The 16,032-nt window shown below is 52.6% G+C and overlaps 1 protein-coding gene across 4 annotated transcripts; it reads left to right on the top strand.

Moving 5' to 3' along the window:
- The first annotated feature begins 695 nt into the window (after positions 1-695).
- TMEM145 (transmembrane protein 145) lies at positions 696-15,980 on the top strand. 4 transcript variants are annotated; one of them, XM_060186037.1, is made up of 15 exons: positions 714-896; positions 1,664-1,738; positions 1,851-1,928; positions 2,014-2,100; positions 2,195-2,296; positions 2,380-2,464; positions 2,584-2,655; positions 2,757-2,825; positions 3,157-3,237; positions 3,320-3,398; positions 3,523-3,616; positions 4,320-4,492; positions 8,771-8,891; positions 14,545-14,751; positions 15,611-15,980. In XM_060186037.1, exons 1-15 carry the CDS (start codon positions 777-779, stop codon positions 15,689-15,691), a joined length of 1,524 nt encoding a protein of 507 aa, XP_060042020.1. In that variant the 5' UTR covers positions 714-776; the 3' UTR covers positions 15,692-15,980. The 4 variants fall into 4 exon arrangements, with proteins under 4 accessions (XP_060042017.1, XP_060042019.1, XP_060042020.1 ...); XM_060186035.1 differs by having other exon boundaries at positions 715-896; positions 15,175-15,980; XM_060186034.1 differs by lacking the exon at positions 15,611-15,980 and having other exon boundaries at positions 696-896; positions 14,545-15,161.
- The last annotated feature ends 52 nt before the right edge of the window (positions 15,981-16,032 follow it).

Raw genomic sequence — 16,032 nt, 5'->3', positions numbered from 1 at the left:
CACTGTTCCTGGAGGCCATTTTTCCCATTTTTTTGTTATCATTGTTGTTGGTCTTGTTGTAGTTGTTATTGTTGTCATAGCTGTTGTTGTCGGATAGGACAGAGAGAAATGGAGAGAGGAAGGGAAGACAGAGAGGAGGAGAGAGATATAGACACCTGCAGATCTATTTCACCACTTGCTAAGCGACCCCCTGCAGGTGGGGAGCTGGAAGCTCGAACCGGGATCCTTACATCGGTCCTGCTCCTTGCGCTTTGAGCCATGTGCGCTTAACCCGCTGCACTACCGTACAGCTCCCTGCAAAAGATTTTCATGCCTGAGGCTCTGAGGTCCCAGGTTCAGTCCCCAGCACCACCGTAAGCCAGAGCTGAGCAGTGCTTTGGTCTCTGTCTCTTTCATTAAAATAAAATATATATAATAGAGCTGTCTGGGGACTAAACAGGGGTGGGGTTACGGGCGACAGAAGATGGTGCCAGGAGTCGTGGGTCATCCCAGGAGGTGACAGTCTGGGAGGCATGGTTTGGGGGAAGGTGAGTTCAATTTAGGAGGTGGGGCGCTGGGCTGCGGCTGGGCGTGGTGGAGCGGCTGGGAAAGGGGCGTCCCCTCCCACGAGGACTGCGAAGGGGTCGGGCCGGGACCATCGACCATCGCCAGGGAAGGGGCGGGAAGGGCGGCGGCCGCGGCCCCTTTAATCGGGGGCGCGCGATAGCTGGCCCGCGCGCTCTCGCCGCCGTCGCCCCGCCGGAGCGGGAGCCGGAGCCCGGGCCGGAGCGGGCGCAATGGAGCCCCCGCGTGCGCCCGCTCTGCGCCGCCTGCTGCCGCCGCTGCTGCTCCTGTTGCTGCCTCTGCCCCCCCGCGTCCGGGCCAAGTACGTGCGGGGCAACCTCAGCTCCAAGGAGGTGAGCACCCAGCCCGCCCGTCGAACCCCCTGGGGACCCGCGGGAGGCCGGAGGGGTGCCGCCCCGCCCCCTGCCGCCCCTCCCGGGAGCGCTCCGGGCGCCCGGAGGGATGGGCCAGGGGCAGGGCCCCGGGACTCTGGATGGGGATTGTGGGCGAGGGGGCCGGTGGGGTACAGGAACGGCTCGAGGGTGCAGGAGGGACACTGAGGTCAGAGCTGGGAGAAGGGGAGTTGGGGTGGGGGTGGGGCTGCAGGTGCGGGGTGGTGCTGAAGGGACAGCACTCTTCACTCTGCGGAGAGTCCTGGGGCCCAGGACCTGGGCAGGGCCGGCTGGAATAACCCCGCTACACAGCACAAATGCTGTGTGTGTGTGTGTGTGTGTGTGTGTGTGTGTGTGTGTGTGTGTGTGTGTACGTGTGCGCGCGTGTGTAACTGGGGGGAATGTCAGCTGGATGGCAGCCAGCTGGAAAGGTGACTGCTAGTCTCCCCAGGGCTTTTCTCAGGGTTCCTGGCAAATTGGGAGAAGTGGGGGGAGGAGAAAATTTTTATTTGCGGGGGGTGGGTGGGAGGGGGCGCATCTAAGGTACTGAATCCTAGACCAAAGATGAAGGGATCAGGAAAGACTTTTGGAGGTGTCTTGGTCCCCGTATGCCTCTTGGGACACCAGTTAGGCGGGGCAGGGAAGAGAAGTTGGGGGTGGTGGGGCATGGAGCCGTGGCGAGTTGGCAAAGGACTGAGAAAGAGGTTCTGAGTGCACAACTTTTCTAGGACTGGGTGTTCCTGACAAGGTTTTGCTTCCTCTCGGACTATGGCAGACTGGACTTCCGTTTCCGATACCCCGAGGTGAGCGTTCCCTACACTAAGGCTGAAACCAGGTGCTCTGTTGGCTTCCTAAGGCCAGGGCTACCTCGGCCCCCTGTACTGCCCTCCAGTCTTAAAATCTTTGGGTCCGCAGGCCAAGTGCTGCCAGAATATCCTCCTGTATTTTGACGACCCATCCCAGTGGCCAGCCGTGTACAAGGCCAGGGACAAGGTAGGGAGGGCTGTGATGACGATGTGCCAGAGTGGGGAGAAGGTGAAGGCTGGCCAAGGAGTCATGGATTATCTGCCTCCTCCAGGACTGTCTGGCCAAGGAGTCAGTGATCAGGCCCGAGAACAACCAGGTCATCAACCTCACCACCCAGTACGCTTGGTCAGGCTGCCAGGTATGGGTCCCACCTGGGCCAATGGTCAGCACTGAAGGTCATGGGCTGGGCGGGGGTGGGAGAATGCTACAGACAGGCCTTCTCGCTCCCCCAGGTGGTGTCTGAGGAGGGCACCCACTACCTGAGCTGTTCCAGTGGCCGCAGCTTCCGTTCAGTTCGAGAAAGGTGGTGGTACATTGCGCTCAGCAAGTGTGGGGTAAGGGGCGACTATGTTGACCCCTCCCCACACACACTTCCCCAGATCCCTCCCCACCCTCTAGTCTCCACACTCTCCCGCAGGGAGATGGGCTGCAGCTGGAGTATGAGATGGTGCTCACCAATGGCAAGTCCTTCTGGACTCGGCACTTCTCAGCTGATGAGTTTGGTGAGCGAAGGGAGATGGGGGTGGGGGAAGACAGGATCTTTGTGGGAGCCCAGAACTGGGTGTCCGCTGAGAAGCCTACAGCCTGAGTGAGCTGTTTCCTCCTTCCACCACATTGGCAGGGATCCTGGAGACGGATGTGACTTTCCTCCTTATCTTCATCCTCATCTTCTTGCTCTCCTGCTACTGTGGATGTGAGTATGGCCCAATGCTGAGATGTGGAGGGGCTGGGCTGGGGGAGATGAGCTGCTCCCACTTCTTGTCTGTGGGTGACCCATCACTGCCTCCCTTCTAGATTTGCTGAAAGGTCGTCAGTTGCTCCATACGACTTATAAAATGTTCATGGCTGCAGCGGGAGTGGAGGGTGAGGTTTAGAGGATCCTGTATTTGAATTCTGGGGTGGGGATCCCTGGGTCTGTGAGGAGAATGGGGGTCTGTACTTCTGAGTCTTGGGGAGGAAGGGCTGAGGGCTTGGAATGTAAGGGGAAGAGGGCTGGGAGCCTGTACCCTGGACTTGACAGAGGAGGGGAGTTCTGGGTGCGAAGAGGCTGGAGACATGGACTCCAGAATTTTAGAATGTCAGTGGGAGGAGGACCAGTCTTAAACCTGCCAGGTTCTGGATCACACTATTAGGGAACAATGATGCCCCACAGCTGGTTCCCGTCCTTTCCCCTCTCTGCCCTTCCTCCCTTCAGTCCTGAGCCTCCTGTTTTTCTGCATCTACTGGGGCCAGTATGCCGCGGACGGCATCGGCAACGAGAGTCTGAAGATCCTGGGTGAGAATGCTGCGGGCGGGCTGGGGGAGGCACTGGGCTGGGCAAGGAGCCTGCTCTGAGCCACCCCTCCTTCGTCTCCCAGCCAAGCTGCTCTTCTCCTCCAGCTTCCTCATCTTCCTGCTGATGCTCATCCTTCTGGGGAAGGGATTCACAGTGACACGGTGCCCAGGCTGGGGTGGGAGGGAGTGCTGAGGGTGGTTGAGTCAGGGTGAGGGGCAGGGGGTGAGCTTGGGGGAGGGGCTTATTCCTCCCTTCTGACAGTCTTGCTCCGTGGCCTGCCGCCAGGGGCCATATCAGCCACTCGGGCTCCGTGAAGTTGTCTGTCTACATGACCCTGTACACCCTGACCCACGTAGTGCTGCTCATCTATGAGGCTGAGGTGGGTCCCACCTTGACACTCCACTGCCCTGGGGGCCCCGCATACCCCCATAGGGCTAGCCTATCCCTATAGAGCTCTCCTGCCTCTCTCCCACTCTGGGGCTTTCTGCCTCCCCAGCTGTCCAAGTGTATTTTCCTCTCTTCTCCACCATCTCCCAGTTGCTTTCTTCCTCCTCCCTCAGTCTTTCACCATCTGTCACATTGAAGCTCAGTGTGGTGACTAAGTTCAAGTGTCACACAGATCCCGGTTCTACCTCGTCTCCCACTTCCCAGTTGGCAGATGGATGGACCCTGTTTCTGGGCCCCTTTCTTCCTCTGTGAAATCAGGAGGCATCTGCATAGCTAAAGGGGCTTCCCTGAGACTTGATCTCACTTCTGTGACTTTGCTTTCTTCTTAGCCTCGGTTTCCCTCTCTTTGAAATGAGGTGAGGAGAAGCCCTACTTAATATGCTGAAACAAACAGAAAAGGTGCGGGTATTTAGCCCTGTGCTGGGCACACGGTCAGGAACATATTCTCTCTTCTCGTCCTGTCTCTCCCACCCACCATTCTCTTTCCCTCTTTCTGCTTCTCTCTGTCACTTGCTCTTTTGCTGTATCTGTTCAGGCCAAGTACATCTTATGCAGGGCTGGGGGCTGGGGTCATTGTGTGGAGGGCAGAGGCCAGGGATGCTGATGACACCTCTCTGTCTCTCTCCCGCGTCCAGTTCTTTGACCCCGGCCAGGTGCTATACACGTACGAGTCGCCAGCAGGCTACGGGCTCATCGGGCTGCAGGTGGCAGCATATGTGTGGTTCTGCTACGCTGTGCTGGTCTCCCTGCGCCACTTCCCTGAGAAGCAGCCCTTTTACGTTCCCTTCTTTGCTGCCTATACCCTCTGGTGAGACATGGTGGGCCCCAGACCCTGCCTCAGTGAGGCAGATGGGCATTCAAGCCAGGCAGCTGTCACCAGACTGTCACTCGGTCACCTGGAAGCAATTGCTTCCTCCAAAGTGGGAGGCAGGGGGAGAGAGCCAGCCTCAGGTGGCCAGCCCATAAAGAGAGGTTGTTGGAGCCGGGAGATAGATGACTCACCTGGCAGAGCACCCACTTCACTGTGCTCAAGGGTCTAGCCAGCACATGGTGGCACCTTCATGGGGGATACTTCATGAGCAGTGGAGTGATGCTGTGGTGTGTGTGTGTGTCTCTCCTCCTCTACATCTCTCTTAACCTGTCTCCCACCCCACCCCCTAAGAGAAAAAAAAAAGACTCCTATGGGAGCAGAGGAATCTTATAGGTACAGGAAGAGAAAGGAGAGAAAGAGAGAGTATCTCCTGCAAGGAGTCATCTAGAATTGCACAGGAATATGTATGAGAGCTCTGAGCTCTGTGTCTGGCACACAGTTTTAACCAAAAGCTAGTACCTCTTTTTTTTTTTTTTCTTTTTTTCCAGAGCACAGCTCAGCTTTGGCTGGGGGATTAAACCTGGGACTTTGGAGCCTCAGGCATGGGAGTCTCTTTGCATAAACATTGTGTTACCTGCCCCCCCACCCCGATCTATTTTTTCTTTCAAAAACAAGAGATGCAGAACAGGAAAAGAACAAGGGAGTCAGGCGGTAGTGCAGTGGGCTAAGTGCAGGTGGCACAAAGCGAAAGGACCGGCATGAGGATCCCAGTTCAAGCCCCGGCTCCCCAGGCGGTGAAGCAGGTCTGCAGGTGTCTGTCTTTCTCTTCCCCTCTCTGTCTTCCCCTCCTCTCTCCATTTCCCTCTGTCCTATCCAACAAAGATGACAACAATAATAACTATAACAATAAAGGCAACAAAAGAGAATAAATATTTTAAAAAATAAGGAACAGGGAGAGACCATAGTCCCAGAACTTCCTGGAGTGCTGTGGCACCCTCCAAGTAATGCTGAGGCTCAGACATAGCCCAGGAGCTTCAGAAGATATGACCAACCACTAAACCCCACTAAGGTGATAAAAATAAACACATTTCTTACCTTGTGAGCTCTCTCTCTGGCTCTTAATTGTAGCAACAATTTATTTATTTATTTATTGTGTGTGTGTGTGTGTGTGTGTGTGTGTGTGTGTGTGTGTGTGTGTGTGCTGGGACTTTCTACCTGCACATTCTACCACTCTTGACAGGATCTTTCTAAATTAAAAACATTCTTTTATTTCCTTTATTTATTGGATAGAGACAGCCAGAAATTGAGAGGGGACGGGGTGATAGAGAGGGAGAGAGACATAGAGACACCTGCAGTCCTGCTTCACCGTTTGCTAAGTTTTCCCTCTGCAGGTGAGGACCAGGGGCTCGAACCTGTATCCCTATGTATTTTAACATGTGCACTCAACCAGGTGCACCACCGCCCAGCCCCTTTTTTCCTGCATGATGAATCTACTGCTCCCAGTGCCTATTATTTTCCCTTTTTCTTTATATATATATATTTTTTAAGGTTTTTTTTGGGGGGGGGAGTCGGGCGGTAGTGCAGCGGGTTAACTGCACATGGCACTAAGCGCAAGAACCGGCCTAAGGATGCCGGTTAGAGCCCCTGGCTCCCCACCTGCAGGGGAGTCGCTTCACAGGCGGTGAAGCAGGTCTGCAGGTATCTGTCTTTCTCTCCCCCTCTGTCTTCCCCTCTTCTCTCTATTTCTCTCTGTTCTATCCAACAACGGCAACATCAATAACAATAATAACTATGACAATAAAAAAGGGCAACACAAGGGAATAAATAAATATTTTTAAAAAATTTTAAAAGTTGTTTTTTTTTTTTTTTTCTCCAGGGTTATTATTGCTGGGCTCGGTGCCTGCACCATGAATCCACCGCTCCTGGAGGCCATTTTTTCCCCCTTTTTGTTGCCCTTGTTGTTGTAGCCTCGTTGTGGTTATTACTATTGCCATTGTTGATGTTCGTTGTTGGATACGACAGAGAGAAATGGAGAGAGGAGGGGAAGACAGAGGGGGAGAGAAAGAAAGACACGTGCAGACCTGCTTCACCGCCTGTGAAGCGACTCCCCTGCAGGTGGGGAGCCAGGGGCTCGAACCAGGATCCTTATGCTGGTCCCTGTGCTTCGCACCACATGCACTTAACCTACTGCACTACCGTCCGACTCCCGACTCTTCCTTTTCTGAATTTAGAGGTAGAGAGAAATTGAGAGGGAAGGAGTTAGAGCAGGGAGGAAAAAAGAGAGACACCTGCAGCACTGCTTTACCGCTCATGAAGCTTCCTGCTTGCAAGTGGGGACCGGTGGACTTGAAGTACCAGTCTTTGTGCGTGGTAATGTGTGCATGGTAATGTGTGCGTGGTAATGTGTGCATGGTAATGTGTGCTCTAGTAGGTATGGCACCATTCAGTCCCAGATTCTTGAGCATGAGGTCCTGAGTTTGACTACTGGCATCACAAATGTCAGAGTAATGCTCTGGTTCTCTCTCCCGCCTCCGCTCTTTCTCTTACTAATGATTTAACATACATGTGCATACCCATGTATACATTTACAGGTAAGTACACTGAGGCAGAGAGAATTTAGTTGACTGTGTGACATCACACAGTTTACAAGTTTTAGAACTTGGGTCTAGGGGCTAGGCTGTAGAGGACTGGTGGAACTCACATGTTATAATGCTCAAGGACCTGGGTTCTAGCCCACAACCCCCACCTTTGGGGGGGGGGGAATGTTTCATGAGCAGTGGAATAGGCCTGCAGTTGTCTCTCTCATTCTCCTCACCTCAAAATTTCTATCCAAAATAAATAAAAATAAAATATTTAAAAAGAAAGAACTGGGGTCTAAATTCAGGCAGCCTGTCTCATTTATCACTATGCTATGTTGAATGAGAAAAATTGAACTGTTTGGAGCAGTGTTGAGGTATCTCTCCTATTTATTTATTTATACCAGTGCACTGTTCAGCCCTGGCTTCTGGTGGTGCTAGGGATTGAACTTAGGACCTCTGCTGCATCAGGCATGAAAGTCTTTTTGCATAATCATTATGTTAACTCTCCAGCTTTCTGTCTCTTTCTATTACCTTTATTTAAAAAACATTTTTATTATTTTAATTTTTTTGATATAGACAGAAATTGAGAGGGGAGACATAAGAGAGGAAAAGAGACAGACACCTGCAGCACTGCTTCACAATTTGTAAAGCTTTCCCCCTGCAGGTGGGGATAGGGGCTCAAACTGGGTCCTTGTATACTGTAACGTGTGTGCTCAACCAGATACGCCACCACCCAGACTCTATTATATTATATTTATTTTTGGATAGAGAAAGAGTGAAATTGCGAGGGGTGGGGGGGATGGAGAGAGACAGACACTTGTAACTCTACTTCACTACTTGTAAAGCTTTCCCTCTGCAGGTAGGGACCAGAGGCTTGAATGTGAGTCCTTGTGCATTGTAGTGTGTGTCCTTAATCAGGCGCATCACCACCTGGCCCCTTATTATTTTTATTAATTTTTAAAATATTTTACTTATTAATGGGAGATACAATGAGACACTGGCCTACCAGAGCAGTGCTCGGCTGTAGTGCTGGGGACTGAACCTGGAACTTCAGGGTCTTAGGTATGAAAGTCTTTTTCCATAACCATTATGCTGTATCCTCAGTCCTTTCTATCTCTTTTTCAAAAGATTTAATTTAGGCCTGGAAAAATAGCTCACTTGGATAGTACACTTGGTTTGCCACGAGCCTGATTTTAGCCCATACCGCACAGGTGAAAACTTTGGTGCTGTGGTATCTTCCCCTCTCCATTTTGTCTGAAACAGTCAACTGAAAGTAGTGAAGCCCTCATGATGAAAACGGAAAAAAAAAAAAGATTTATCTTGTGAGAATTACTTTATGACTGTGAGAATTCAGTGAGTTGATACATGCAGAATGTTTAGTGATAGATCCAGTTTACAGTACTTCCTTAATTGTTATCAACAGACTAAGTGATTCGTCAAACATCTACTGATTTCCTGTCAAATACCAGGAATTGGGGTGGGATGGAACTGAGTTCAACCTATTTCTCCCGCGAAACCCCACCCTCCTCAGATTTCCAGGCTAGTTGAATTCCTGCCCTGCTTTAGCCTCTGGCTTCTGAAGATGGCATTGGCTTCCATCTGGGGCCTGTGTGTGCACAAGGCAGGGAATGGGGTGGGGGCGGGTGGGGTGAGGGTAGAAACAGTGCCTCTAACTGATTCATATCCTCCTCCTCAGGTTCTTTGCGGTGCCCATCATGGCCCTGATCGCCAACTTTGGGATCCCCAAGTGGGCCCGGGAGAAGATTGTCAATGGTATCCAGCTGGGGATCCACTTGTATGCCCATGGCGTGTTCCTGGTGAGCATGGCATCCAAGTGGAAGTGAGAAACCAGTGGGTGGAGGGCAGAGGGTGGAGGAGGCTCCTGCTGTGATCTGCCTGCACCTTCTGTTCTGAGTGTTTATTTTTTATGTGGTGCCCAGGGCCTCATGCACACATGGTACCACTGATACCACCCTGAACCTTTTTTTTGGGGGGGTGGTCATTGTCATTGCTGGGGCTTCACCACTCCAGTCTCTAAGTGATTTCTTCAGAAAGAGGTAGAGAGACATAGAGACTGGGTAGGGGAGGAGGACACCATAGTTTCCTCTAGTGCAGTAGGGGGCTAGGCTCCAACCTAGATCATGTACTTGGAAAAGCAGGTACACTACCCAGGTGAGCTATTTTGAAGGCCCCTGGTCCAATTTTTTTTTTCTTTTCCTAATTTCCACCAGGGTTAAAGTTGGTGTTTGGTACCTAGTGGGTATCCCCCTCCTTTTAAAAATTTTTATTTGATAGGACAGACAGAAGTTGAGAGGGAGGAGGAGATTGAGAGGGAGAGAAGAGACACCTGCAGACCTGCTTCACTGCTTGTGAAGCCCCCCCCAAGATGGCTATGGGGGGCTTAAACCTGAGTCCTTTTGCATGGGAATATGTCACTGCCCGTGCAACCCACAACCCAATTTTTATTTTTTATTTTTTTTAAATATTCATTTATTCCCTTTTGTTGCCTTTTTTTTTTTACTTTACTTTATTTTATTTTAAATTTTTTTCCTCCAGAGTTATTGCTGGGCTCAGTGCCTGCACCATGAATCCACCGCTCCTGGAGGCCATTTTTCCTCCTTTTTGTTGCCCTAGTTGTTGCAGCCTCGTTGCAGTTATTATTGCCATTGTTGACGTTGCTTTGTTGTTGGATAGGACAGAGAAAAATGGAGAGAGGAGGGGAAGACAGAGAGAGAGGGGGAGAGAAAGATAGACACCTACAGACCTGCTTCACCGCCCGTGAAGCGACTTCCCTGCGGTGGGGAGCCAGGGGCTCCAACCGGGATCCTTTCGCCCGTCCCTGCGCTTTGCGCCACGTGAGCTTAACCCACTGCGCCACCGCCCAACCCCCTGCCGTTGTTTTTTTATTGTTGTAGTTATTGATGTCGTTGGATAGGACAGAGAGAAATGGAGAGAGGAGGGGAAGACAGAGAGGGGGAGAGAAAGATAGACACCTGCAGACCTGCTTCACTGCAGGTGGGGAGCTGGGGGCTCAAACCGGGATTCTTCCGCCAGTCCTTGCTTTGCACCACATGCGATTAACCCGCTGCGCTACTGCCCAGCTCCCCCAATTTTTATCTATTCACTCATTTTAGAGGGGGGAAGGGGAGGAAGAGAAACTATAGCATTGTTCTTTATACCTTCCATGGAGTTCCTTTTGTGTGTTTTATCTACTGAGCCATCTCCCCAACCCTGTTCTGAGTTCCTGATTATTCTCTTCATTTCTTTGTCATTCAACAGACACTTGTAGAAAGCCTGCTGCCAGTCACTGTCATGTCTCCTCTCATTCAAGGCCTCACTTGACCCTCTTCTCTTTCTCTCTCCCACCTTGTGTCTTGGCCTCTTTCCCAACCCCACCCTCATTCTTTGCCTCCTCTCTATTCCTGACTCTGTGTTGCCAGACTCTCATATTTCTCTTCTGTATCCCCACTGTCCCCATGCCCTTCCTTCACTACAGGCCACTGTGAAGAACAAACAGCTGGGATGGGCCAGGCTAGGAGTCCAGGGGCCCTGAGCTGAAGGGCACTAGGAGGGTAGCAGTACTGAACCTATCTGTACTTTTCCCTAGTTTGCATCCTGTGTGTGTGTCTCTCTCTCCTTATTTTCTCTTTCATTCCTTCATGTTTTTATTTTCTAAAAAAGAGTTTATTTATTAATAAGAGGAGAGAAAGAGAACCAGACATCACTGTGATACATAAGCTATTGGGGACTGAACTCAGGACTTCATACTTGAGAGCCCAGTGCTTTATCCACTATGCCACCTCCCAAACCACTGGATAATAGTTCTTATATTCATCCATCCATCCATCCATGTGTGCCTCAATACATATGGTCTTTTTTTCTGTGTAGTTCCAGGGCCTCATACACTCTTGAATCCATTTATCCTGGCAAGTTTTTTCATTCTTTTAACATTTTATTCATTTATTATAGGATAGGGACAAAGAGAAATTGAGAGGGGAGGGGAAGATAGGGAGGGAAAGAGACAGAGAGACACCTGCAGCCTTGCTTCACCAGTTGTAAAGATTTCCCTCTGCAGGTGGGGACCAGGGGCTTGGGTCCTTGCACACTGTAATGTGTACACTTAACTTGATGTGCCACCTCCAGACCCCCTTCATTCTTTTAATTTTAGGCAGAGAGATAGAAATAGACAGAGAAGGAGAGACAACACAATGCTGCTTCACCATCTGTGGGGATTTACCCAATACCATGATGATTCTACGTGGTGCCACGGTTCAGAACTGTGACTGCACATAAAAACTTGTATCTTGGGGCCGGGCGGTAGAGCCCAAGAACAGGCATAAGGATCCCGGTTTGAGCCCCCGGCTCCTCATGTGCAGGGGGGTCGCTTCACAAGCGGTGAAGTGGGTCTACAGGTGTCTATCATTCTCTCCCTTTCTCTGTCTTCCCCTTCTCTATTTTTCTCTGTCCTATCCAGAAACATTAACAGCAATGGCAACAATAAAAATAATAACAAGTGCAACAAAAATGGGAAGGAAAAAAAAAAAGGCCTCCAGGAGCAGTGGATTTGTAGTGCAGGCACCAACCCTCAGTGATAAACCTGGACACACACACACACACACACACACACACACACACTTGTATCTTTACTACGGGAGCTACCTCCTGGCCCTAGTGGATATCAGTTCCTCCCCACCCCTTCCAACCAGGGATATCGCTAGGTTTGGAGCATGCAATACCATGCCACTACTGCTGGTGGCTACTTTTTTCCTTTTCTATAGGGTGACAGAATGAGAAATAGAGACAGTGAGAAGGAGAGACACCTGTAGTGTTACTCCAGTGCCTATGAAGATTCCCTCCTGTAGCTGGGGACTGGGGCCTTGAATACGGGTTCTTGCAATGGTAATGTGTGCACTCTACTGAGTATGCCATCATGCAGCCCCAGTGGGTACCTGTTTTGAACTAGCCTGTTTCATCCTAGGAATATCTATACATGTTTATTCTCTTGTCTAATTGTCCGAGCTACTCCAGGACAGTCTGGATATTGGTCATTGAGTCCACTGTACAGAAAGGGGGAAGCTAAGGCGTGGGGACCTGCCAAGACTCCGTGTCTCTGGTGGCAGGGGAGGTACCTTGTACCCAGTCTTTCTCTTCACAAGATCTATCATGATAAAGAAATGGGCATTACTGAAGGCCCAGATCCCAACCTCAGGGGTCTGCCATGTGTTCTGTGCAGGGAATGTACTTGTCCCTGACTGGAGAGCAACTATCCCCCCACCCCACCCCACCCCACCCCACCCCACCCCACCCCAAAGTCTGAGTAAGGTACAGACTGGCCTTCCAAGGCTGGCCCATCTTGAAGCTCTGTAGGAAATCAGAAAGTGACAGAAAGAGGAGAAGCACTGAGAAGTGCCATGTTGCAGGCTCCGCACCAGTGGTTTTCATTGTTAGCCGTGTTCTTTTCTCCACATAGGCGTTACAATCCCTTTTCCCCAGCGAAGCTCAGGAAGTTTAATCAGTGTGGCCCAGATCCTGTACGTAGTGATCTGTGCTGCTGAAAGGTGGGGCACAAGCTCAGAATGCCAAACACAGTGCCTTTTCTGCTACCTTTCACCTTCAGCTAGTTTCTTTCCTAAAAAAAAAAAAAAAAAAAAAAAGCTTAGTTTAGCTCTGTGCAGCTCCACCTCTGGGATGCCACTGCTCCTGAGCTTCTGGTTCTCACTCACTTGTTCAGCACAGCCCCAGAGGAGGTGTGCTGGGTTTCTGGGTGTGCAGTGCCAGAATCACACCTGATCCTCATCCTTACAATATACCAGAATAACAGAGATGTCTTTACACTCAACCAATGTTTTTTTTAAATATATTTTTAAAATACTTATTTATTTCCTTTTGTTGCCCTTGTTGTTTTATTGTTATTGATGTCGTTGTTGTTGGATAGGACAGAGAAATGGAGAGAGGAAGGGAAGACAGAGAGGGGGAGAGAAAGACAAACATCTACAGACCTGTTTCACCGCCTGTGAAGTGACTCCCCTAAAGGTGGGGAGCCGGGGGCTCGAACCCGGATCCTTCCGCTGGTCCTTGTGTTTCACACCACATGCACTTAACCCACTGCGCTACTGTCTGACTCCTACATTCAACCAATGTTGAGAACTTACATGTGCTGGGCATTGTTCTAGAAGCCACTGGGGACTCGGAATAGAACCATCAAGTTCCTGCCCCTATGGAGCTAACATTCTTGAATCTGTTTGTTGCTACGTAATTAAGCTTTCTGTATTTATGAGAACATTCTATAACCTGTGCTGTCCATGCTACATACCATAGTAACCTGCGGTAGGCTACCAACCACATGTGGCTACTGAGCACTTAAACAGAGTTAAGTGTAATTAAGAAACAAAAACTTGGGGGCTGGGTGGTAGTGCAGCATGTTAAGTGCACATGACGCAAAGTGCAAGGACCAGCATAAGGATCCCGGTTCAAGCCCCCAGCTCCCCACCTGCAGGGGAGTTGCTTCCCAAGTGGTGAAGCAGGTCTGCAGGTGTCTATCTTTCTCTCCCCATTTTACCCTTCTGTCGCAATTGCTCTCTGTCCTATCCAACAACGACGACAACAATAATAACTACAACAATAAAAAACAAGGGCAACAAAAAGCACACACACACACAAAAAGCACAAATGAATACACATACACACACAACTCTATGAGAACCAGTAGAGTTGTGCAGGCATGGAAATCCAGTGACAGTCCTGGCAGGATACTAACAAACAAATGAACAGAAATGAAAATTTTAGTTTAGGGCTGGAAGATAGCTCAGCAGGTAGAATGCATGCCTTACCACGGGTGAGGTCCTGGATTTGAACCTTTGATACCCACATGGGAGCACCATGGACAGCACCAAAGGAACTTCTGTATATGGTGGAGTGGTGCTTGGGTGTCTCCCCTCTAAGTACATAGAATAAAAAAATTGGGGCGGGGGGTAGATAGCATAATGGTTATGCAAACAGACTGTCGTGCCTGAGGCTCTGAAGTCACAGGTTCAATCTCCCGCACCACCATAAGCCAGAGCTGATCAGTGCTCTGGTAAAAAAAAAGAAAAAAAAAAAAAATTGAGCCAGGGAGGTCCGTTGGTGGTATTGTGCATGTGCGAAGCCGTCCACTCATCCCCACACGGGGCCCACCTGAACATTTTGCTACTTCGCTGGCTATGTGTAGAACCCACATATGGGTGGTGGCACCGGCTTAAAATTTAAATAGTTTCAAAAAAAAATTAAATAGTTTCTGCTTCTGGTACTGCGCAGAGCAGGGCGCTGGAGCTTAACCGGTGAAAGGTAGCTGGGTGATGAGGGCTGTGCTGGGGGCAACACGGGCAGAGCGCGGGTGTGGTGGAGGCATCTGCTGGGCCTTCCACAGCTGCCACAGGCAGGTGAGGGGCCCCGAAAAGTTCCCAGGACCCACAGTCGCACCCCTCGCCCCAGATCATGACTCGTCCCTCCGCGGCCAACAAGAACTTCCCGTACCACGTGCGCACGTCGCAGATCGCCTCTGCCGGGGCCCCGGGCCCGGGAGGGAGCCAGGCGGCGGACAAGGCCTTCCCGCAGCACGTCTACGGCAACGTGACGTTCATCAGCGACTCGGTGCCCAACTTCACGGAGCTCTTCTCCATCCCCCCGCCCGCCTCCTCCGTAAGCCCCGCGACCCCGGCGCCCGAGGAGCTGCTGGCGCCGCCCCTGGAGTACTTGACCCCGGTCCCAGCCCCGCCGCCGCCCCCCGCGCCGCGCCCGCCCCCCGCCTTCCGCGCGCCCCGCGCCCGCCCCCCGGCGCCCGCGCCCACTCTGCCCGACTGGGTCCTGGCGCTGCTGCGCACGCCGCCCCGCGTCCCGCGCGCCCTGCCCCCGCCGCCGCCCGCCTTCAGCGCCTGCCCGCCGCCGCCCCCCGAGTTCGCGCCGCGCCCCCCGACGCCGCCCCTCGAGTACCTGGCGCCGCTGCCCCGCCGCCCCGCCGCGCGCCCCTTCCCGGACTGACGCGCTCCGGGTGGGGGGCTCCCTGCAGCGCCTGCCCCCCGGCCCCGGGTCCCGGGCGGCCTCTGACCCTGCCCCCCCTCCCAGGCCGGGAAGCAGGTGGAGGAGACGGCGGTGGCGGCGGCGGTGGCCCCGAGGGGCCGTGTGGTGACCACGGCCGAGCCGGGCGCGGCCTCCCCGCCCCTGCCCGCCCGCTTCCCCCAGGCGGCCGAGCTGGGCTGGGATGGCCCGACGCCGCCCTACCAGCCGCTCGTGGCCCCGACGGCGGCGCCGCACACCGGCTTCACCGAGTACTTCAGCATGCGCACGGCCGGGGGCCCCGCACCCCCGCTCTGAGCGCCCCCGCCCAGCCCCGCCCCCGGGCCGCGCCGGGTCCCCTCCGGTCCCATCCCGCCCCTCCCTGCCCGGCTCCGGCCTCCGGCCCCCGCTGCTTACCGGCCCCGGGCTCGGCCTCCCCCCCCAGCCCCCCGACTCTTGTGCCAAACGGTCCCGCGGGAGCCGCTCTCCCCGTCCCCTCCCTCAGCCCCTGCCCCGAGCGGCGCCGGATTCTGGGCTCCCGCTGTTCCGTGACCTCCGGCCCCCCGGCCCCCTCCGTGACCTCTGACCCCGCGGGACCCCGAGGCGGCAGAGAACACCGGCCGGACCTGCCCTTGACCCTCCAGGATCCTCGGCCGCAGCTCCTGGGACAGACGCACATGGCGAAGCTATTCTACGTTCTGAACCCCTCCTTCCTGTGGATCTGTCTGACCTGGGACCCGTGCTTTGTCCACCCATGGTTGTCTCCATGCTGGGGGTCCCCTTCTCAGGATCCCCCCGGCAGACGTTTTTTTTTTTTTCTTTGTCCCTTTCCCTTCTTGCCAAAATAAAAAGAGTCGTTGAGTTTTTGACTACAAGATAGTCTCTCTTGCATCTTTTTGTTTTATTCTAATGGCATACACCGAGAGA

The sequence above is a fragment of the Erinaceus europaeus genome, chromosome 2 (assembly GCF_950295315.1).
Source record: "Erinaceus europaeus chromosome 2, mEriEur2.1, whole genome shotgun sequence".
Lineage (NCBI taxonomy): Eukaryota > Metazoa > Chordata > Mammalia > Eulipotyphla > Erinaceidae > Erinaceus > Erinaceus europaeus.
The sequence above is the reverse complement of the archived record's forward strand: the minus strand, read 5'-3'. Positions and strand labels throughout refer to the sequence as shown.